At 41.7% G+C, this 25,053-nt stretch overlaps 2 protein-coding genes across 2 annotated transcripts in view; both read right to left on the bottom strand.

The window, feature by feature from the left end:
• Positions 1-23,077, bottom strand: part of LOC138783038 (fibrocystin-L-like) — a 218,263-nt gene extending 195,186 nt beyond the window's left edge. The window contains exons 1-8 of the mRNA XM_069957185.1: positions 22,986-23,077; positions 17,523-17,685; positions 17,259-17,391; positions 16,677-16,823; positions 11,950-12,107; positions 11,389-11,502; positions 9,169-9,318; positions 574-704 (exon numbers count right to left, since the gene is read on the bottom strand). Coding sequence (XP_069813286.1) covers positions 574-704; positions 9,169-9,318; positions 11,389-11,502; positions 11,950-12,107; positions 16,677-16,823; positions 17,259-17,295 — 737 coding nt within the window. The 5' untranslated portion in view covers positions 17,296-17,391; positions 17,523-17,685; positions 22,986-23,077. The remainder of the gene's footprint in view (positions 1-573; positions 705-9,168; positions 9,319-11,388; positions 11,503-11,949; positions 12,108-16,676; positions 16,824-17,258; positions 17,392-17,522; positions 17,686-22,985) is intronic.
• LOC138784112 (fibrocystin-L-like) overlaps positions 18,179-25,053 on the bottom strand; it is a 71,877-nt gene continuing 65,002 nt past the window's right edge. The window contains exons 12-13 of the mRNA XM_069959628.1: positions 22,986-23,074; positions 18,179-18,221 (exon numbers count right to left, since the gene is read on the bottom strand). Coding sequence (XP_069815729.1) covers positions 18,179-18,221; positions 22,986-23,074 — 132 coding nt within the window. The remainder of the gene's footprint in view (positions 18,222-22,985; positions 23,075-25,053) is intronic.

Genomic DNA, 25,053 nt, shown 5'->3' on the forward strand with positions numbered 1-25,053 from the left:
CACTATACACTATACACATTTCTGCCATGCCTGAGGGGGGGGTAGAAAATTGATGTTTTATTGATGTGAGTATTGTCTTTTTATTCCTTTTTGTAAATTGTGGAAATTTAAAATAAATAAAAAAAAGTACCTATACACCCTGGGAGACTAAAATACGTGTCATATCCCCCCCCCCCCCCCCCCCCCCCCCCATTTGGGTGATTTTCACTTTTCTGCTAGATGGACAGTGTTTTTCCATAAGGCAGATTCCTGTTAAAAAATGTATATAAAAGTGTATACATTTTTTTTAAACATGGGAGTCTGTTTAACACATGTCACAAGGAGGTACCCAGTATTTATATTTTTTTTTAAATAATTTCTTTTTTAAATTATAATAAAGTATATTATAATAGGAAGATGATCTTGTACTTATGGTCAAATATAAATCTATATTCCGTCTATGTTTTCTGTATAATGATCAAATAAAATGAGGCAAGAAAGGGAAATACATTAGGGAAGGTCTAAGGGGAAGGGTGGTAAGAAAAGAGAATGAACAGCAAATACCATACCAGAAAAAGATAAAGAGAATCATACCTGTTTTCTTGATCAAAGATGTAGTCGAAATTATCATTTACGCTGGAGGTTGTTCTTGGACTTTTGTCGTCTTCATATTGAAAATTTAGATTAATTTTATTAGTGAGATTTCCTTTATAGGCAAAACACAGCTGCAAACAACACAGAAACACCATCACATACACAAAAGAAAGCTGGCCGTGCACCGCTAAAAAAATATAATTGTAGATAGACTAAAACATATGCCCACAGTAATAATGCATTTTTTTTTATCTATCAAGTAATGTTCCCATCTTAGGTCCCAATTAATATGATATTCAGGTAAAAAAAAAAAATACCCATAGTCAAGTAAGATACATTTGAATATCAAACTAGTGTCTCTATGTACAGTATGAACGTCTTGTCAACAGCCGTAGGCCCTGATTCAACAGGGTTCACACCAGAATAGTTGTGACAATTTTCAAACCAAGTGCCAGTAGAGTGGCGAATTCTTCTCCAGAAAAATATGCCCCTTTTTAGATCATAAAACAGGCGTAAAGCTTTCTTGAGTCTAGCACTGGTTTCTATTCCTTTTACACCTCATGGATCTTGATTTGCAGATAGGGTTGCTTATTTATTTAACAGTATCCTACTTAGCTAGGTGTTCATTTGGAGTTTTTTACAGTTCACTGGCCCATTCAGCTCAATGCTCACATTATGTGGCAAAAACTATAATGGAGCAAGTAAGGTTTATTACACAGTTGCGCATTACAGTGCCGCAAAAATTCAAACACTTTCCCTGCTTCCAGCATCATATTGATACATGTGAGTCCACTACATCGCTTACTTGTCTGTAGGTTCCATGTTTCACGGAATGTGAGAATCAGCCCCTAGGGTTTGCTCACACAGTTATTAAAAAATACAATTTTTGTCATGGTTTGTAAAGCATTTTTTGTCCCGGTTTTGCTGAAAAAGTGCTTCTTAATACCTAACACAAACAGAAGTGACATTGCCTGTGTAATGCGCATCGCAGGAGAGACAGCGGGAGCTTAGGGAGTTAAGAGAAGAAGGGTTTGTGTTTTAGAGCACTGGGCTGATTTTTCATTGGGTACAATCTGTTTTCCACAGATAAATTGCACCTGAATGGAAGGGGGTCCGCTGTGCTGGGGTAGGCACTCTTAGAAGGGGTGAAAGAATTTTTAAAATAGGGATGTGGAGGGAGGATGAAGCAGAAAATGAAGTATGCAATATAGTGACTAATAGGTTAGAGAGGGGACAGAACATAAAGGTGAGAGAAGGGACCTATGGGAGGAGGATAAGAGCAGTGGATAAGGAGATCCATTTGTTGCTAATGAGCAATGAGAATGGTTGTAGCCACAGCAGTTCATAAATCCCATTTCTGATACCGAAGGTGTTAAAGGGGTAGTGCACCAAAAGATTTTTTTCTTTCAAATCAACTGCTGCCATGAAGTGCCAGAGATTTGTAATTTACCTATATTAAAAAAATCTCAAGCCTTCCGGTATTTATCAGCTGCTGTATGCCCAGCAGAAAGTGGTATTATTTCCAGTCTGGAGAGCAGGAGATGTTTTCTATGGGGATTTGCTCCTTCTCTAGACAGTTCCTGACATGGACAGAGGAGGCAACAGAGAGCACTGTGTCAGACAGGAAAGAAAACACCACTTCCTGCTGGACACACAGCAGCTGATAAGTACTGGAAGACTTGAGATTTTTTTAATAGAAGTAAATTACAAATCTCTGGCACTTCATGGCAGCAGTTGATTTGAAAGAACATTTTTTTGGGTGCACTTCCCCTTCAAATAAGATGGTAATATAAACTATGAGGGAGATTTATCAAACATGGTGTAAAGTGAAACTGGCTCAGTTGCCCCTAGCAACCAATCAGATTCCACCTTTCATTTTCCAAAGAGTCTGTGAGGAATGAAAGATGGGATCTGATTGGTTGCTAGGGGCAACTGAGCCAGTTTCACTTTACACCATGTTTGATAAATCTCCCCCTATGTGTTTCCTAAGTCTAGCCAGCAAAATGGGGGAGCTAGAGGCCTTGGTTTTGGAGGAATGTATTAATGTTGTTGACATCACTGAGACATGGCTGGACTCCTCACATGACTGGGCTGTCAATATTCAGGGACTTGCATGGTTCAGAAGGGACCGGGTGGGCAGAAGGGGAGGAGGAGTATGTCTGTATGTCAGAAATGATATTAAAGTGAGTGTAAATGATGCAATAGCGGGTGACGACTGTGATAATGTGGAAGCATTGTGGTTAGAACTACAGAGGGAGGTAACAGTGAAAAAAATATTTTTGGTGTAATCTATAGACCCCCCAACACTACTGAGGAGGTAGATGGTCAGTTGAATAGACAAATAGGGCGGGCTGCCTGGGAGGGGACAGTAGTGGTAATGGGGGACTTCAACTATCAAGATATAGACAGTAGCGTTCTTGGGCACCACGCATACCACGCAATTGCGTGGGGCCCCCGACATCCAGGGGGGCCCCGCTCTGGTGCCCAAGACCGCTGCGGCTAACTATGTGCGCTCGTAACGAGCGCACATAGTTACAGGCAGCAGCGGCACTGACAGGGCAGGAGCCATTGGCTCCCTCCCTGTCAGTCACTCTTGTGGCCGCAGGAAGTGTTTTCCCTGCGGTCACAAGAGGCTGCTCTGTGTCTCTGGTGCCGGCGCTCGAGGCGTCACTGGAGCGCCGGTGCCATGACAACGGTAGAGCGGCCTCTTGTGACCGCAGGGGAAACACTTCCCGCGGCCACAAGAGGGAAGAGACGAGAAGAGAAGAGGAGACGCCGGACCCAGGTGAGTAAAAATGTTTTTTTTTTTTGTTTTTTTGTGTGTGTTATATATAGGGGGCCTATATAAAACGGGAGGAGCGCACAGGGGGGCTATATAAACGGGGGGAGCGCACAGGGGGCCTATATAAACGGGGGGAGCGCACAGGGGGCTATATAAACGGGGGGAGCGCACAGGGGGCTATATAAACGGGGGAGCGCACAGGGGGGCTATATAAACGGGGGGAGCGCACAGGGGGGCTATATAAACGGGGGGAGCGCACAGGGGGGCTATATAAACGGGGGGAGCGCACAGGGGGCTATATAAACGGGGAAGCGCACAGGGGGGCTATATAAACGGGGGGAGCGCACAGGGGGGCTATATAAACGGGGGGAGCGCACAGGGGGCTATATAAATGGAGGAGCGCACAGGGGGGCTATATAAACGGGGGGAGCACAAAGTGGGGGTCTATATAAACAGGAGAGCACACAGGGGGATTCTATATAAGTGGGGTAGTGCACGGGGGCTATATAAACGGGGGGAGCGCACAGGGGGGCTATATAAACGGGAGCACACAGGGGGCTATATACAAGTGGGGGAGCTCACAGGGGGCTATATACAAGTGGGGGAGCTCACAGGGGGGCTATATACAAGTGGGGGAGCTCACAGGGGGCTATATACAAGTGGGGGAGCTCACAGGGGGGCTATATAAGGGGGGAGCACACAGGGGGGCTATATACAAGTGGGGGAGCTCACAGGGGGCTATATACAAGTGGGGGAGCTCACAGGGGGCTATATACAAGTGGGGAGCTCACAGGGGGGCTATATAAGGGGGAGCACACAGGGGGGCTATATACAAGTGGGGGAGCTCACAGGGAGGCTATATACAAGTGGGGGAGCTCACAGGGAGGCTATATACAAGTGGGGGAGCACACAGGGGGTATATAAAACTGGGGGCAGCACACGGGGGGTATATACAACTGGGGGGAGCACACGGGTATATACGACTGGGAGAAGCACACAGGGGGTCTATATAGTATACTGGGGGAGCACACGGGGGCTATGTATAACTGGAGGATCACACAGGTCTATATATAACTGCGGGAGCACACAGGGGGGTCTATATACCACTGGGGACAGCACACAAGTGGTATTTACTACTGTCGGCAGCACACAAGGGGTCTATATAACTGGGGGCAGCACACAGCGGTCTTAATTACATTGGGACTGCACAGAAGTGCCTATATGCCTCACTACTATACTGGGGCACAGAACATACCTAATTATTAAGTGGGGGCACAGGGACACCTTTAATCTGTGGGGGCACAGAGGGGCGTAACTACTATATAGGGGTACAGGGGACCTAACTACTGTATGTGTTGGAGCCTAAAATATTTCTCTGACAGATTCTGGAGGGAAGATTACCAGCCGGGAGAAGACTTCAAGGTGGCTCAGGCTGGATGGAGAGAGAAAGAAAAAAAAGTAAAAGACGCTGATCAGAGAAGACGCCTCCTGTAAGTCACTGGATGTAACTGCACTCTGTTATAGGGTCTGTGGTGATAGGGGTCATGGTGTGGCAGTATTATGTTATGGCATCATTGGTAATATCTTCCTGTTTTGTTCAGAGCAGTTTTGAGGTGATATGTAATCTCTGTATGGTGGTAGGAGGGTTATAAGAGGACTACTGGGGGGGGGGCAGCGCATGTCGAGGAGGGGGGGCATGGGGGGGCCCCAGACATGACTTTGCTTGGGGCCCCAGAAATGCCAAGACCGCCCCTGGATATAGATTGGGGTCACAAACAGGAGAGAATTTCTTTACCTACTGCAGGATAATTTTCTTGACCATTTTGTGGAGTAGCCAACTAGAAGTGATGTGCTTTTGGAAATGATGATTTCTAACAATGGCGAGCTGTTTGAGAATGTCACTGTCCATGAACACTTAGGTTAAGGGTAGGACATAGACTGGGAGCAGCTGCTATCAAAGCAGCAGCCGAGCATCTCCGAGCTTCTCTGAGGAGACGCTCGGCTGCCAGGAGAGCTTTGGTGACCTCTGGCACAGGCAGTGTCTCTTCAATCACACTGCCTGCACCGGAAACATGACGGGAGATGCACGGCTGCCGGACCAGGTCACAGGTAAGTTGAATTGTTTTTTGTTTTAATTGCGTTCGCTGCATACGGTGGGGATGCATCCATTTTATAGCTCCCCCACCGTATGCGGCAACCCTACCCAGTTTATAAGACGACCCCCAACTTCTGAGAAGATTTTTCGGGTTTAAAAAGTTGTCTTATACGCCGGAAAATACAGTAGGGGGTAATAGTATTATAAGTGATAACCAGCATCATTTTACTAAGGATAGAAGCTGTCAAACTGATCTAATATGTTTTTATAAAGTGGTGAGTAGAAGCCTGGATAGGGGAATCGTTGTGAATATAGTTTATCTGAATTTTGCAAAAGCATTTGTCCCTCATGGGTATCTAATGAGTTTAGAAAGTTTAGTCTGTAACTGGATTGAAAACCATTCTAATGACCGTACCCAGAGAGTGGTGGTCAATGATTCCTACTCCGAATGGTCCCCGGTAATAAGTGGTATACCCCAAGGGTCAGTACTGGGCCCCCTTCTGTTTAACTTGTTTATTAATGATATTGAGGATGGAATTAACAGCAATGTTTCTATCTTTGCAGATGACACCAAGCTTTGTAGTACAGTACAGTCTATGGAGGATGTGCAGATGTTACAGGATGACTTAGACACACTGAGTGTTTGGGCGTCCACTTGGCAAATGAGGTTCAATGTGGATAAATGTAAAGTTGTGCACCTGGGTACTAATAACCCGCAGCATCATATGTCCTGGGGGGAGTTACTCTGGGAGAGTCGCTGATGGAGAAGGATCTGGGTATACTTGTAGATAATAGACTACAGAACAGCACACAATGTCAGTCAGCTGCTTCTAAGGCCAGCAGGATATTGTCATGCATCAAAACAGGTCTGGACTCTCGGGACAGGGATATAATATTACCGCTTTATAAAGCTTTGGTGCGGCCTCATCTGGAGTATGCCGTCCAGTTTTGGAACCCGATTCATAGAAAGGCAACTAAGCTAATAAGGGAAATGGAGCCTCTTAGTTATGAGGATAGATTTAAAGAATTACATTTATTTATAGTCTTGGGAAGAGATGTGCTGTATAAGGGGAGATATATATTAAAATTATATATTATATATTTAAGTTAATCATAAGTGGCCCTTACAATGTGGGGAAAAGATGTTCCAGGTAAAACCCCCTCAATCTCTTGAGGCGACAAGCCTTCTTTACCATTAAAACAGTGAATCTGTGGAACAGTCACCCTAGGATCTGGTCACAGAAAAAACAGTAGAGGGCTTTAAAACAGGCTAAAGTTCTTAGAACAAAATAACTTAAATGCATAGGTATAGAACCTGTCACCCCTTCCCTGTATCCATCCCCTCCTTGGTTGAACTTGATGGACATGTGTATTTTTTCATACTAACTATGTAACTTCAATTTAGGCGCTGATTTTAAAGTCGTGTTGTAGTTTCTTCTACCATTGAAATAAATGGGACATTAACATCTTTGCATTAAAAAAAAATCTGTTTTGACGCAGTTTTCATGGAAAAGAGCCCCTACAGTCCCACTATTGCATCTGCAATTGTTTAGCTGTCTTGGGGCGGTTTGGTTAAGGTACTTGAAAATTCAGCAAATCTGCTGAAGAGAAAAGTTTACTCATCTCATACATTTTTTTAAAAGGTTAGACCAGTTTTTAAAAAAGTGATAGTTTCTTTCCCCATACCCATGGCTAACATTCCAATAGTGTCCCTGCTGATCATCTACAGTATTTCTGGTCTCAGTGTGATATGCATTAAATGTCCACTTAACCTTGTTCAACCTTGTTCTCCAGTGGTGACCCACCTTAAGCTATGATTGGCTGAATGGACATTACATGCACATTGATAATAATACACAAACAGCCCAGGAAATAAACCACTTTTAGGCTACGTTCAGACTACGTAAGTTTCCGGCCGTAGCGCGCTCTGTGAATAAGCGGCCGGATATTTACGTACTTTGCGTACAATGGAAAGTATACGATCTACGGCCGCACAGTTCACACTACGTACGAACTTACACCCGGATCATACGTGGCGCCGTAAAAAATGAACCAGACCATTGTTTCGGGACGGAAATGCTGTAACTTACGCCCGTAGCGTAACATGCGGTCCCGTACGTAGTGGTGATTTCTTCATTTTTGCAGCTTTTTGTGCCCATCCAAAAGGTTCTGTGGGGTGTCCGGGGCTAGGCGAAGCTTTCCTAGTAAAAGACCGCAGTCAGATCGCTACGTACGCCGCTCGGGAAGTGTACGTAGCTTACGGGCGTAAGTTCGCGGACCGTACGTAGCCGGCCGCAACTTGCGTAAATTCCGGCCAGGGTTTTAAACGTATATGTCCGGCCGCGAAAAATAGGCGGCCGGACATATACGTAGTGTGAACATAGCCCCCGGGTGCGTTCAAACGTACATGATCTGCTGCAGATACTCTACGTGTGAACACACCCTCAGGCTATGTTTACACAATATAAAAATAAGTGCGTATAATGGCCACTGTTGCAAAACAATGGATGTTAATAAGGTTAAAGTGTTGTTTGCCTTAGACTATGTTCACAAAACGTATTTTTTGGCCATTTTGTGGTCGTATTTTTAGACGGCTGACATTTTGTCGCCAAAACGCAGCCATTTTATGCTAATGACTGCCATCATTTGCATAAAACAGCTGAAAAAGCATCCAGGCCTCCGTTGAACTTATTTAATGAATTAGCCATGACAACATCATGTGGCAGAGAGTTCCAGTCTCACGGTGCTGACGGTGAAATCTTCTTTCCTCTAGACGTAGAGGATGCCACCTTGTCATGGTTACAGACGTAGGAGTAAAAAGATCACTGGAAAAATCTCTGTACTGTCCATTCATATATTTGTACATTGTGATCAGATCGCCCCTAAGACGTCTTTTTTCTAGTGTAAATAACTCCAAGCTTGATAACCTGTCCTGGTACTGTAACCCACCCATTCCCTTAATGACCTTTGTGGCCCTCCTCTGCACCCGCTCCAGTTTAGCTGTGTCCTTCTTATACACCGGTGCCCAAAACTGTACACAGTATTCCATGTGTGGTCTGACCAATGATTTATAAAGAGGCAAAACTATCTTCTCATCTTTTGATGTATCTCATTATTTTATCAGCCTTGGCAGCTGCTGCCTGTCACTGATCACTAAAGTTGAGTTTACTGTCCACTCCCAAGTCCTTTTCGGAAGCAGTTTTACCCAGTGTTTTATTATTTAGCACATAACTGTAATTTCTACAGCCCAAGTGCATAACCTTATATTTATCCACATTAAACTTAATTTGCCATTTCTACACCCAAGCCCCCAGATTCTCCAAATCCCTCTGTAATATAATATTATCCTCCTCTGTGCCGATTCCTTTACACAGTTTAGTATCACCTGCAAAATTGGAGATTCTACTCTGTAGCCTCTTTACAAGGTCATAAATAAAAATATTAAAAAGAAGTGGACCCAACACTGACCTATGTTTCATATTTAAGGAAAATGAAATAATTAATTAGGATCTATTTCCTTTAATAATAATAATAATAATAATAATAATAATAATAATAATAATAATAATAATATTATTAATCTTTAAGGAAATAAATAATAAATAATAATAATAATTATTATTATTATTATTATTATTATTATTATTATTATTATTATTATTATTATGCTGTACTGACCAAATTACATGCTAAATAAAGCAGAGATACACAATCCTACCTGACTGTGTGAAGACAGTGAGATATACCCATACGAAGATTGAGTTCCTGGATTCCATTCATTATAATCATAGAGAATTTGTGGATTTTTCAAGGAATTTCGTCCACAAAATGCTTCAATCTGATCGGTCACAGTGCCCCTGTAGTAAGACTGTTGAGAAAATAGAAAAATATTGGTGTAGATATCAGGGGTGAATTAACTTTACCATAGCACCCAGGCTGCTCACTAAGCTGGGGTCCTCCCACCCAACTATAACTGAGGCAGCACTAGCGTGGTCTTCATAGTTTAGGATAGATAATGTCATATTTACCATGTACCTTTAAAGTTTTATAAAAAAATTAATATCAAGAAACAATGTTTATAGAACATTTGCAAAAAGCAGTTTTTTGCACAAACCCTTAGGATAACAAGGCAGCAATTAGCAGTGTACATTAACATGAAGTAATATTTGGCATCTTATTATCTCCTTCTCAAAACAGTTATTTTTATTAAAGAAGAAAATAAGGAAAAACATTGTTAACAATGTGTTCATGGATGGCTGTTTGCAGCAGGAAAGTATATATTTATGTATGGCTGGAGCGAAGGGGTTAAGAAATACACATTTCATAGAGGGGTTTCCTGTATGGGGCTCTTTTGAACATAAATTCATTAAATTAAATTGGAAAGTCATTAAACCATATGGGACATAGTGAACTAAACTCTGCTACAGTCATGGCCAAAAGTTTTGAGAATGACTCAAATATTATATTTTCACGTGATCTGCTGCCCTCTGGTTTTTATGTGTCTTTGTCAGATGTTTTTATCACATACAGAAATATAATTGCAATCATATTATGAGTAACAAAAGCTTATATTGACAGAATGAGTTAATGCAGCAAGTCAATATTTGTAGTGCTGACCCTTCTTTTTTAGGACGTCTGCAATTCTCCCTGGCATGCTCTCAATCAAGTTCTGGACCAAATCCTGACTTTTACCAGTCCATTCTTGCACAATCAATGCTTGCATTCTGTCAGAATGTGTTGGTTTTTGTTTGTCCACCCGTATCTTGATGATTGACCACAAGTTCTTAATGGGATTAAGATCTCGGGAGTTTCAAGGCCATGTTCCCTGAGCCATTTAGTTATACCCTTTGCTTTATGGCAAGGTGCTCCATCATGCTGGATAATGCATTGTTGATCGCCAAATTGCTCTTGGACGGTTGGGAGAAGTTGCTCTTGGAGGACAATATGGTACCATTCTTTATTCATGGCTGTGTTTTTAGGCAAGTCTGTGAGAGCTCCGAGAGAAGCAACCCCACACATGAATGGTTTCAGGATGCTTTACAGTTGGCATTAGACAAGACAGGTTGTAGCGCTCACCTTGTCTTCTCCGAATAAGCTGTTCTCCAGATGTCCCAAACAATCGGAAAGGGAATTCATAAGAGAAAATGACTTTACCCCAGTCCTCAGCAGTCCACATACTGTACCTTTTGCAGAATATCAGTCTGTCCATGCTGTTTTTTTTTTCGGATGCAGATGCACTCACACCTGCCTGCTGCCATTCCTGAGCAAGCTCTGCACTGCTGGTAGCCCGATCCCGCAGCTGAAACACTTTTAAGAGATGGTCCTGGAGCTTGCTGGTCTTTCTTGGGCGCCCTGGAGCCTTTTTGGCAACAATGGAACCTCTCTCCTTGAAGTTCTTGATGATGCGATAGATTGTTGACTGAGGTGCAATCTTTCTAGCTGCGATACTCTTCCCAGTTAGGCCATTTTTGTGCAGTGTAACGATGACTGCACATGTTTCTTTAGAGATAACCATGGTTAACAGAAGAGAAACAATGATGCCAAGCACCAGCCTCCTTTTAAAGTGTCCAGTGGTGTCATTCTTACTTAATCATGACAGATTGATCTCCAGCCCTGTCCTCATCAACACCCACACCTGTGTTAATGGAGCAATCACTGAAACGATGTTAGCTGGTCCTTTTAAGGCGGGGCTGCAATGATGTTGAAATGTGTTTTGGGGGATAAAGTTCATTTTCTAGGCAAATATTGACTTTGCAAGTAATTGCTGTTAAGCTGATCACTCTTTATAACATTCTGGAGTATATGCAAATATGCCATTTTAAAAACTGAAGCAGTAGACTTTGTAAAAATTTATATTTGTATCATTCTCAAAACTTTTGGCCATGACTGCACATATGTTTCATACTTTTGAAAAAAAAAAAAATGTTTCTCTTCATACCGAAGTGAAATCTGTTTCATAGTTCCTGAAATACTTGACCGATTCACTTTCCTTCTGTTTAACTACTGCATCCTGACACTGTACGTCTAGCATTTGTAACACGGCATTTCTCACCTAGAAGAAATACATATTCATAGTTAAGTAACACAAGGAAAACCTGTAACATAATATGTTTATATTGTTGTCATTCACCCAGAATGTACCTTCCTAACAATTACAGGTTTGTTATTAAAATTTTAAGTGTGTTTTTTTTTTATCTTATGAATTTTTATTTAAGAAACGTCTTGTTTGTTTGTGCTATTGGCATACCAGCAGACGTACCTGCAGGGTACCTATTAACTTTAATGGACCAAACCTAGAATATATTCTATTACTCTGTGGAACTCAAAGAACTACAGAGGTGCCCCCCCCCCCCCCCTGCGATCTCTTACTTTTCCCTTATCCACAAGTTAATTTTTCCAAGACAACCTCTTTAATTCCAAACAGTAAATCATTAAATGAAATTAAAATATATATCTTCATGGTATATCTGGCACCATATACAAATGAATAAGATCTAACCTCTACAGAAGATGCAGTTGTTGGCAAGGGTGAGGAGTACACATCGTTCCACACTAAAGTGAAGGTCTCCATGTCAGAAACACCTTTAGTTATTTCTTCAATTTCCACGGTGATGTTGCTTCCCTCCAAAATTTCATAGGAAAGTAGTTGGAAATCACCTAAAATTATATATATATATATATATATATATATATATATATATATATAAAAAATTATTATATATTAAGTCATAAATAGAGCCCCAGACATATGAAACTTAGAGAAAGCTTGGATTTCTTGTCCATACCATTGGGGAACAAAGCAACACAGATAGCATCGAAAAACTCACAGGGGTTTCCTAGTACCTGAAATTTTTATTTGGACTAATCGAATTATTTATAGATTAATGATAAACGATTGCATAGGAGATTGTTTATCGTTAACCTGAAATCGGTCACCAAATTAATTATACAGAACGATGTTGTTAGTTACGATCGTTACAACGATGGTTACTACGATCATTTACTCCATCTGATCCCAGCAAAAGAAGGAACAATGTGGATTACACTGAACGATTAGAGAACAAATGCTTAATTACAGTGAATGAATGTGGATTTACAGCGAACGATTAACAATGATTTGGGGGTCAGGGCTCTATCACGTGGAACAATTATTGTGCGGAAAATCGTTATATCGTTTGAATTTAAACAACAATCGTTCTGTGTAATAGCAGGCAATGATCGGAAAATTGTTTGTGTGTCGTTTATCGTTGATTTAGATCTGACCCTAAAATCATCATTAATCATTCGCTGTAATTCCGCATTTGTTCACTAATTGTTTAGTGTAATTCCAAATCGTTCCTGGTAAAGATCGTAATTATTGATTATCATTCTGTGTCATTTGCGATAGTTTATTGTGAATCGTTTATCATTGAGAATCACTTTGTCTAATAGGACCCTCAGATCTAAATCAACGACACACTAAAGATTTTTCGATCGTTGCCTGCAATAACACAGGACTATTATGGTTTAAATTCTAACGATAAGACGATTTTCCATACAATGATCATCCTGTGTAATAGGGCCCTGACCCTTTGATTGTGCACGACCGCGGTGTGATCAATGGGGACCAGATTATGGCTTTAGCACTAGATGGCAGAAGACCAAAAATCGGTGGAACACCGCAGAGGCAGCCCTGGAACCAGTGGAGATCAAACAGGTAATTTTTGCATAAGTAAAAAGCCACTGTGCCTACTTAAGTAATTTAATAATGCTACTGTACCACTGGCCTCTAGTGAATTGTGCCAACATGCCCTTATAACCTTTGCCACTGCCCATAATGAATTGCACCACCCTGCCCTATTGATCTGTGCCATCATGCTTCTTATAAATTCTCATCTTAGGTCATCATGCTTCTAAGGATTTTGAAGTTGTTGCCCCTCTTCAATGCAGAGCAGGGTGTTGGCTGGCTAGTGAGAGGTCTATCAACGTGGGGCCAAGGGATGCTAATTCTCCTTAAGGATATTCCATCATAAAGACATGTGGAGACTTAAAGGCTATTCCTGCTTTGTACAGATACACAGTCAATGTTCTTAGACTCCTAGATAGAGTGAAATGCTGACTTTAAGGAACACTTGTGTGAGAGCGATTTTGCATATCCATTCTTCCTAGAATTCCCAGTCGAGCAGGAATGGCCTGTGAGTCTCCACATGCCTTTATGATGGACTCTCCTTAAGGAGAATAAGTATCCCCTAGACCAGTGCTTCTCAAACTTTTCTACTGGAGCCTCACCCAACAGAACAAGGCAATGCCTGGGCCTCACCAGACTGACTAAGAGGGTGCCTGGGCCTCACTATTTGTGGTGAAAGTCCATTTAAAAGCTGAAAATAATGCTAGGGCTACCTTTTACCCATCCAAAAGTTATATACTAATAAAGCAAATATCAAATATATTAATAATGTTACTAAAGTGGAGATTTTTGCAAACAGCAAAAGGACTTTGCAGAGCATAGTTGCTTTTGTGAAAACTGTCTCCGAAGCTGGGCCTCACCAACAACTGGGGGGCGCCTCACTGGCTAGGCCAGCCTCCCAGTTTGAGAAGCACTGCCCTAGACCATGGGTCTCCAAAACTGCGGCCCTCCAGCTGTTGCAAAACTACATTACCCATCATGCCTCAACAGCCAAATCCAAAGCTTTAGCTGTCCAGGCATGATGGGAGTTGTGGTTTCGCAACAGCTGGAGGGCCGCAGTTTGGAGACCCATGCCCTAGACTCTAATGATCTGTGTCAGAATGCCAAAATGAACTGCACCACCATGCCCCTAATGATTTATGCCACTGTACATTGATGAATTGTGCCACCATGCCCTAATTTACTTTATTACCCTGCCCTAATGTACCTGTGCCAACCTGCCCCTAATGCATTGTACCAAAATACACCTAATGATATTTGCCACAAGGGCCCTAATGAATTAAGCTGCTGTGCCCTCTAACCCTACATCATTTTTTCCCAATCTAGGGTTTTTAGATGTTTCAAAACTACAACTTCTATCATGCCATGACAGCAGGACATGGTTGCAGTTGTAGTTTTACACTGCCTGGATAGCCAAATATTGGAAAACACTGACCCTAAAGGAATTGTCCCCCTAGTAATAGTGACCTGTCCTGGATCCCATGCTGTTCTGGATTCTACTCCTGTGGGTCTTAAGGACACCAATACAATAGAATACAGGGACTGGACGGAAGGTTCAGTATGTGGTGAGGGGGGCTTGCAGGACTTTTCCCAGGCTTGTTGACAGGTGAACTGTTAACCCAATCTGAGGTCCAGAGCACTCTGGATCAAGTTTACAGAATATGGCCAGGTTCACACTATGTAAAAACAATGGCCGTATTTCATAACAACGGCAATAGTTGTGCAAAAAATGGCTGCTATTACACGAATAATGGCCGTTGTCATTAAATGCAGTAATTGTTTTTACATAATGTAAACCTGGCCTATCTCTGTATTTTGCTCCATTCAGCTTTCGTACAACCCTGACCAGTCTCCCTGTCTCAGCTGCTAAAACTACTCTCACAGTATAATACTGCTGATTAAGGTTTATGGAGCCCACTAGGCTCTACACAATCCTACCTCCGATCTCTATAGGCTGTTATCTCCACCTCATGACTTGGTTTCTGCTCTGAATTTTCTATCAGCTAAATTTACCACAGATGACTCCAGTCAAGGAATAGAAACATCTCAAATAGGATCAAGAGAATTTCATAAGATAGTGTGTAATGAAGGGCACGGAGCCAGGACACAGACCTAGCGGAGACCCAGCATGACTAGGTTAGTTGGAATTGGAGGCCTAGAGGGTTAAGTAAGGTACACGTGTGTGGCAGTTAGGGTCAAGTTTAGTGGGAGGGATAGAGGAGGTGACAGGGAAAAGTGCGGGAATTGCTAGGTAAGTCACTTACCAACGGACGTGGCCTATAAGAAGAAAAAGTGGAGAAGAGGTGGAGCTTCAGTTCCTGACGGACCAGATTCAGCCCTCGCTCCCGCCCTTATTACAAGTTAATTGGTGTCCGGGTGTGGGCTTTTTATTTCCTTTGTCATGACAGCCTGCACTAGAGAGGTCTTGCAGGGCACTTTAATGTGGAGTTATTCTAAGGGGGACCTGCAAGAGGGTTGGTACTCCCCCACTTCTTTATTGGTATTTGTGGAAGTATGGGGTGCAGCGCCAGATGACAATGAGTTGATGCGGTGTGGCTAGTGGATAGTTAGTTAATTACTGATGCTGTTGGATGGTGCTCTGCCGGACCTCCCTAGACCTAATATTATTATTATTATTATTATTAATATTATTATTGTTACTTAATTTGAAGCACTTTAACCCCTAAAGGACCGGGCCAATTTATTTTTTTCCGTTTTCGTTTTTTCCTCCTTGTGCTTAAAAGGCCATAGCACTTGCAATTTTTAACCTAGAAACCCACATGAGCCCTTATTTTTTGCGCCACTAATTGTACTTTGCAATGACATAAAGTACACTGCAAAAGCAGGAAAAAATTCAATGTGTGGTGAAATTGAAAAAAAAAAAACGGCATTTTGTTTATTTTGGGGGTATTTGTTTTTACGCCATTCGCCCTGGGGTAAAACTGACATGTAATATATGTCCGTCAAGTCGTTACGATTAAAACGATATATAACATGTATAACTTTTATTGTATCTGATGGCCTGTAAAAAATTCAAACCATTGTTAACAAATATATGTTCCTTAAAATCGCTCTATTCCCAGGCACCTGGGATTGCAGCGGTTCAGGGCAGGGTCGCCGCGTGGTCCCGCTCTGAACACCCTTACCGACTGCAGGGAGTAAATATACGCCCGCGGTCGTTAAGGGGTTATTAAAGAGGCTGTTATGGCCAATTTTTCCAACACTACCGGAGTGTCCTCAGAGTTTGTGGGGGAATGGGAGGTTGGTGAGAAGTAGAAGGTAAAAGCGGGTTTAGTAAGTGGTTAAGGTTAGTGGGAAGGAACTCAGCAATATTTTAACTCATGTCCTCCCCAACATCCATAGATGAACATACCAAAGTCTTTGTGTAACATGCTATCATGTGCACTATTGAAAAGAGTTCACAGTTAAAGCGGAAATACTGGAAATTGTCCGTGAGGTACCTAACGAACAGTCAAGTATTATTTATAGGATTATTGTGAATAAGCATATGCAGCATTGTGCCTGTTTTGTTCATGTGAGAGTCACCTGTCTTTACTCACCTCTTTGTGAATTGAATGTGACATTATAGCTGTTTCCTAGATCTGAAGATTCCTGTTGAACCACAGTGACTGTATCTGGCTGTATAGACAATAATTTATTTAATGCTGCTTGAACTTGTTCAGCCTTCGCATCAGCAGACAGTGGATCTACCAATGGAAAAATACATAATTTTTAGGTCTGAGAACATAGATAGATAGATGGATAGATAGATAGATAGATAGATAGATAGATAGATAGATAGATAGATAGATAGATAGATAGATAGATAGATAAGTCAGGTATAAGACAGGCACTCTGAATGTCCAATGTTGATAGGTGGGAGAACCACCTGTGTACAGCTGTATACTAAAGGTAAATCACTGCGGCACTCCGGATTCAATCAAAATCGTGATTTATTGATCCCACAAATGCAACATTTCCCTCTGTCACTCAGAGCTTTTTCAAGCAGGGGCCTGCTTGAAAAAACTCTTGAGTGACAGAGCGAAATGTCGCATTTGTGGGATCAATAAATCACGATTTTGATTGAATCTGGAGTGCCGCAGTGATTTACCTTCGATAGATAGATAGAGAGACAAAGCTACCTGTTGCTTCTTTGCCATAGATCAGCCAGTAATACATGTAGGGACATGGAGGAATACAGTCTGTGGTAATAGTAATTTGCTGAACCTCAGCTACTGCTTGTTGGGTTGTGTCCCAGTTCTGTAGAGTTATAACCTTAGGGGAAGAAAATAATGATAATGATGAACCAACAAGAGTTCAGTAAGACTGTATACTAATGTACAGTATATGATACCAAATACAAGAGGAGAAAACTTCGGAAATACAGAATACTATATACTACATACCTGTGTCTCTAGGTTGTTCGCACTCTGTGATCGTATATTCTGTATTTCATTTACTGCATAGGGTATCTGCTGTTCTGTAAATGAACTCCTCCGACTGGATAAACCAACATCAAGTGATGGTGACCAATAATATGTATGTTGAAAATATGCTTCAAAGTAACACCTGGAAAGAGATAGAAAAGGCATTTCCCTGAAATAAAACTGGTCCTTTAAGTGTACCTAAATTTTCAGGCAACTTTTGATGTGTCATATAGCATGTCAGAATTAGTGATCTATGGGAATCCAGCTGCAGAGACTTCCACTGACCACTAGAATCAAGGACAGAGGTGTTTGAGCTCTGTGTCCCTTCATCTTTGCTTCTATGAGACCACCTCTGTCACCTGATGACTTTTCCTATTGAAACTAAGACTTTAATTCTTTCCTGACCCATGAGGTTTAGTTACATCATGGTTTGAGTGGGGAGATGTAGCATGGGCTAAAGATCGGAGCTCGCTCCAAATAAACTGAGTGCCGGCTGCTATCTGCATATAATTCCCACTTTTAATGATCAATATTTAAGATCTAACAGTAGTGACTGCGTCATCTATACAGTAGTATAGTGTGCCATTGGTGACTCCTTGTTTAATCTGAACCGGCATGGTTCAATCGGGTGCTGATCAGTTGCCTTGGCTGCTGGAGGCGTTCTGAAGGTCTCCATGTCTGCAATGACAGATAACTTACAATACAAAACACACAATGCAAAAATTGCTGGTTTTGTTCACTTAGTCTCACAATAAATGTAATAAAAGGAGATTAAAAACTCTTAAATACAATGAAATCTACAAATATAAAATGGACTAATAAAATTTACAATTTGCTCTGCAATCTGCAAGTGTAAAAAATGATCTTTGGACAGAAAGAAAAAAGTTGGTCTTAGTTATTGGTCTTAGAATATGGCAATGCAAAAGCTATAGAAATTTGCTATTACATTGAATGATACCATAGACATTAAATCCAAAAACAGTAACAAATTATTTATTTATTTTTTTCATTTCACCGCCAAAGATTTTTTTTAAAGGGAAACTAAGAGCACGGGTATGCATAGCTGTCTTAGTGAAAACTGGTACAAGGTTGCCAGTTTCAAGTTACCTATTTAACAAGCATTGCTTGGGTACTTTTTCTTTACTCTCTGATTTGGTATGGTTGAAAAATAGATCTTTAAAAAAAGAGAACTGTCAGTGACACTGTTTGCTCCCCCTCTGCTCTTAAGGCCCTATTACACAAATCGATTATCGGCTGATCATTGTCTTTTAACGCCTTTCAACATGTTGAAAGACAAAAGACAACAATAGCCATGTAATAGAAGCAGCGGCAGCAGATCTCTATCTCCTATGGGCTGCCCGTCCCCCCCCCCCCTTGCACTTACCTGCTCACTGTCGGCTTGTGTAACAGCGCTGTCAGCGAGCGGGGAACGAGCAGCAAGAGAGCGCTGACCTGACAGGTCAACAGTCGCTTGCTCCTCTGAATCGGCGGGTGTAATTGGAGCTTTAGACCGCCATTAATGCCACCACTGCCTCCTCAGAGAGTGTTTGACAGACATCTTATTATTGGCTATGGAACCATGCAATGAAAGCAGGGCAGGCTCAAACAGTGTCACAGACATGCCTCTGTTACACTGTCGCTGGGAATTAAAGATCTTTTTGGTAACAGGAAGTTATCAGCTGCTATATGTATTGCAGGAAGTGGTATATTCTTCCCAGTCACAGTGCTCTCTGCTGCCACCTCTGTCCATGTCAGGAACTGTCCAGGGCAGGTGCCAATCCCCATAGAAAACCTCTGGAGAAAAATCTCCATAGAAAAATTGGATGGAGTTCCTATTTAACACCCATTTGGGTGTGGATATTAAGAAGTTAAATTAAATTTGCAGTGTAAAATAAAAAATATAAATAAAAAAATAAAATAAAACATTCACAAATTTTGAGTGAATATTTGTGAACTTCTTGAATCATAACAAATTGCAATAAAGCAGCTAAACCATTGTAGCTACGATAGTGGGACTATTACAGAGTATAGTTGCATACAACAGCTGTTGCTGTGACCGTGCCAAAAATGGTTAAAAAATGTCAGTCTTCAGCCAGTGACATTGGTGGATTGGTGGTGTAAAATACCACCAGGACAGCAGTGGACATTGGTGGATCAGTGGATCAGTGGTAATCACTAAAATAGACAGGAACACCCCACTTGCAAAAGCACGGCCATGTGATGGAGAAAGGAATATGGAAAGGTCCAGATTCAGAAAGGCTTTACGCTGATTGTATTAAATAAAAGAGTGGCAAATTTTACTACAACTAAAAGTTGTAGAAGAATTTGTCACTGTACTGGAACTAAATATATGGCATAAATAATGTGTTAAAAAGTAGAGATAAGCGAATCATTCGGAAATTTGTTTCCTGAAGGCAAACTAGAGTAGCTACAATAGTGGGACTATTACAGAGTAGCGATTTTTTTCAACAGCTATTGCTGTGACAGTGTCAAAATTTGAAAATGTGATTTAAAAAAAAAAAATGTCAATCAGTTTGTCAATCATTTAGACAGACATTTGGACAGTAGTGCACGTTGGTGCATCAGCAGCGTTACATAAATTTTCTCCCAGGATAGCAGTGGACATTGGTAAATGAGTACCCATGAGGTATTAAGATGGACACTGTGACTGTGACTTCCTATAATACACATCCAGCACCCAGTGACTTGGTATAATGAACAACAGTCACCCAATTACTTAGTATACTGGACAATGGCTTCACTGCTCCCACAGAAAAACACCCACAATCCTCCCTCCTCTCCTCTCTGTCCCTATCTCTCTGTATTTCTCTCCCTGCTCTAACTGCCTGCTGCAACCTGCTCTCCACTATACACAGCCGACTGGCCGCCTTCAAGAGGCCAATCACCTCATATAGAGGGTTAATTGTGTGTGTGTGTGGGGGGGGGGGGGGTAAGGGGGTTGCTGACATGCTGACATCACAGTGGGGATTGCAGCTGATTGGACGGGCGCAATGGATTACGGATTATGGATAATCCCTTGCTCCCACCAAAAGACAGTTCTGTAAGCTAACGTGTGTGGCCGGCATTGTGGCCGCCATGTTTAGCAAATTTGCAAATCGCTATGAAGCTAATTTAATGTCTGATTCACTGTGAATCTGAATTAATCAGATTTGCTTATCTCTATTATAAAGCCATGTAAAGACATGCATACAAAGTACCAACAAAGTGCAAGATGCAACCAACACATGCATTTCTTGGAGTGTTTAGGCTGGCTCCAACTTGCTAGAACTGGGAAGGGGTAAACCCCTGATGGGGTATGGGAGTGACCAAACCAAGGGTGGGACGGTCACTCCCACCCAAAACGTTCACCCTAAGGCTATGTTCACAAAACACATTTTTTAAATTAATCACCGTGATTATTTCAAAAGATACTTTGCAATGAAAATGAATGGAATCATATAATATACACATAGTATAAGCTCAAGCCGGGATTGCAAGCGGCTGCACGGAAAACTGACATGTCGGCCGCACTTTCCATTGTGTGCTATGGTGAATTAGAATGCGGGCAAACACGATGCGCCCGCATCCCAATTCAACATAAATTTCATTCATCTAACCCCGGCTGGGATGATCTTCACTGACACCAGCCAATCTCCGACACGGCCGGGTCACAGAACACAGCCGGAGTCTTACGTGGTGTGAACCCGGCCTAATGTTGCATTCACATGTCGCTGCAGGGCTGCGGTGTATAACTTATACAGACCACAACAGACGTTTGAAACCTCACACAACAAGTACCCTATCGGTAACCATTGTGCGACCTTTAACTACCTTTGTGATATCCTAAAATCCCCAAGAACAGTTATCGGCCTGGAATGGTGGTAGCACTACAACCCTTCTGCTGATTGATGGCTCCGGGACTGGCTAACAGTTACCGTGGAGCTTGAACTTTGAAGGATCCAATCCACAATACCAGTCTGACTGGTTTTCACCTAATCTTTCAGGGTTTTACTGGGGGCTGCACATTTTGTCCAAGCCTATTGGGATCACCTCTCCCACAAGCCTATGCTCCATCACTTCTACCACCTTGTGTGGTACCTCGGCCGCTTCCACCGGCCATAAAATGAAAAGTGTCTTCTTAGGACGCATGCACATAGTTGCTGTGGAAAATTCAACACAGAAGATTTTTAATACGGTGTAAAGTGCCACTACTGGTGCCACATAATGGATGTGACAGGCCACGGATGGGGGGGAGGGGGATTTCGCTGTGTTAACTTCAGTCATAAATGGTATATAAGATACATTATATAGATATAGAGTATATATAGGATATAGAGGATATATCTCCTTCAGTATAACAACTCACTCTGTCTCCTTCTCTCTCTCTAAAAAGAAATCTACCTCTCCACTACTTCTCCTCTACCTTCCTCTCTCTCTACCACAACAACCTCTACCTCTCTAGCACCTCTCCACCATGCCTCCTTTACCTCCCCACTACTCCACCACTCCACTACCTCTTCTCTGCCTCTCCACTACTCCACTGCCTCTTCTCTGCCTCTCCACTACTCCACTGCCTCTAGACTTCCTCCCCTCCCCTCCCCTCTACCTCTCTACTTTTCTCCTCTTCCCCTTTTCTTTCATATTCACTGACTCTGAATATGCTGCCCTTAGCTGCTGTGAACCTTCTCTCTTCTCAACACATGCTGACTGCCCGTTTCCAGGATTCAATTAACCTATCCAGTGTTCGAAGAAAGGCGCCGGGGGGGGGGGGGAGGGGGTTCACGGTCACCGCCAATTGAGCATTTCAGCTGATTGGACGGCTGCAAGAGATTATGGATGATCCCTTGCACCTGCCTACTGACTGTCACACGCCAAAACATGTGCAGCTGCCATTGTAGATATAGTACCCTGAATGTCTGAGATGGTAAAAATTTTTGTAGGGAGCCAGATGATGAAAATTTAAAACAACGCCCATTATTTTAGCTAAAAATACATTGTGTGAACATAGCCTAAAGCATATGGGTAAAGTACATTACTCTGCCATTAATGTACCACCTCTCGGAAACCACCTTTCAGGAGAATAGAAGTCAAATGGCTGTGATGTGAAAGGCAGATACAGAACCCTTACTGTTTAAGATGGGAAAAAAAGTTTTGCTAAAGAGCAAGGTGTGCTTGTGTGAATAAGTAACATCAAGTGTTAGGTGATTCATCAAACAGATTCAGTCAAGATTTAGCAAAAAAAAATTACCTTGTCCCTCAGAAACATGTACTGTACACTATAGGAGCATAAAAGCAGATTAAAGTCTTCCCTTAAATTAAAATTTAAACATAAAATACTTGGAAGAATCAATAGAAGAAAAAAAAAAAAAAATATATATATATATATATATATATATATATATTTGTTTGTCTTATCCAATATACTCATATAATGTCACTTACGGCTTTCCCGCCTGGAGGTAAAAAGTCTTTGACTTCTGAGATGAATAATAGTAGTAAGAATATGAGTAGTAGCTATAAGCAATCTGCACCTGTTATATGGAAATAGAGGAAAATACGATAAAATTAAAAGTTATTTCTCATTCTTTCATGCTAGAGCTTTTGATGCCAAGCATGATGTGGCCAGCAGGTGAATAAGTCAATAAGATCCATAATAAGTCAATAAGATTCTGAAGAAGACCTGAATTTGTTAGAAACTGAATGGAAAATGGATCTATCATAGTCTTAGTTCTGTTAACGTACAGAGGTTAAAGGGGGTGTGCCACCATTAACACGTATCCCCTATTCATAGTAAACATTTGCTTAGAGCACCAATTTGTGAAAACATAGGAACCCTAGTATTAATTAGTATTCTATGATGATTTAAATTGCAATATTAGGTGGTAGTTACTGTATAAGACCAAGGCCCATTTTCTGTTTCAATCTTTTTACTTTTTTTTTTTTTTTTTAAACAAAATAAGGTTACAATATAGGCATATATAGCCAAGAGAGGATACAATGAAGAGCTTTGGTTGACCACTTAAAGGGGTTGTCCGGCGATAAAAAATTATTCACAGAATAACACACATTACAAAGTTATACAACTTTGTAATGTATGTTATGTCTGTGAATGGCCCCCTTCCCCGTGTTTCCCCCCACCCACGCTAGACCCGGAAGTGTGGTGCATTATACTCACCGCATCTCGTGTCGTCCACGGTCTCCGATCCTCAGCAGTGACGTCTTCTTCGGGAGGCCGGCAGATCTTCCCGAGTGCTGGCCGCCCTCTGCAGCGCCATCCGAAGCTCAGCCGCGATTGGCTGAGCATAACTGTGCTCAGCCAATCGCGGCTGAGCAGCTGATGACGTGGCCGCGTCATCAGCCGCTCAGCCGCGATTGGCTGAGCAAAGTTATGCTCAGCCAATCGCGGCTGAGCTTCGGATGACGCTGCAGAGGGCGGGTGGCACTCGGGAAGATCCGCCGGCCTCCCGAAGAAGACGTCACTGCTGAGGATCGGAGACCGTGGTCGGCACGTGACAGGTAATGTATAGCGCACCACACTTCCGGGTACACGGGTGGGGGTGGTGGGACACGGGGAAGGGGGCCATTCACAGACATAACATACATTACAAAGTTGTATAACTTTGTAATGTGTGTTATTCTGTGAATAATTTTTTATCGCCGGACAACCCCTTTAAAGGCAGTTTTGCAATCTTCAGGAGAGCAAGGCATCGTTTTTGTTTTTTGCTCCTTGTGTATAAAAGGCCATAGCACTTGCATTTTTACACCTACAGGCCCACATGAACCCTTATTTTTTCGTCACTAATTGTACTTTGCAATGACAGGCTGATTTTTTGCATAAAATATGCTGCGAAACCAGAAAAAAATTATATGCGCAGTGAAATTGAAAAAAAAAACGGAATTCTTTTTCTTTGGGAGGGCTTTGTTCTTACGCTGTTTGTCCTATGGAAAAACGGACATGTTATATATGTTCCTCAACTTGTTACGATTAAAACGATATGTAACATGTATAACTTTTATATTAATTGATAGCTCGTAAAAAATTAAAACCTTTTTACAGAAAATAAACATTCCTTAAAATCGCTCTATTCCCAGGCTTATAGCACTTTTATCCTTTGGTCTATGGGGCTGTGTGAGGTGTCATTTTTTGCACCATGATGTGTTCTTTCTATCGGTACCTTGATAGCGCATATGCGACTTTTTGATCGCTTTTTATTACAATTTTTCTGAATTTCATGCCACCAAAAATGCGCAATTTTGCACTTTGGAAATTTTTTTGCGCTTACGCCGTTTACCGTGAGGGATCATGAATTAAATAACTTAATATTTCGGGACGGTTACGCACTCGCCGATACCAAGCATGTTTATTTATTTATTTATTCATTTATTTTTATTTATAACATGGGAAAAGGGTGGTGATTTGGACTTTTATTAGGGGAGGGGGTAATTTATTAATAAAAACACTTTATTATTTTTTTACATACAGTAATATGAAGCCCCCTGGGGGACTTCC

Source organism: Dendropsophus ebraccatus, chromosome 2 (assembly GCF_027789765.1).
Source record: "Dendropsophus ebraccatus isolate aDenEbr1 chromosome 2, aDenEbr1.pat, whole genome shotgun sequence".
Classification (NCBI taxonomy): domain Eukaryota; kingdom Metazoa; phylum Chordata; class Amphibia; order Anura; family Hylidae; genus Dendropsophus; species Dendropsophus ebraccatus.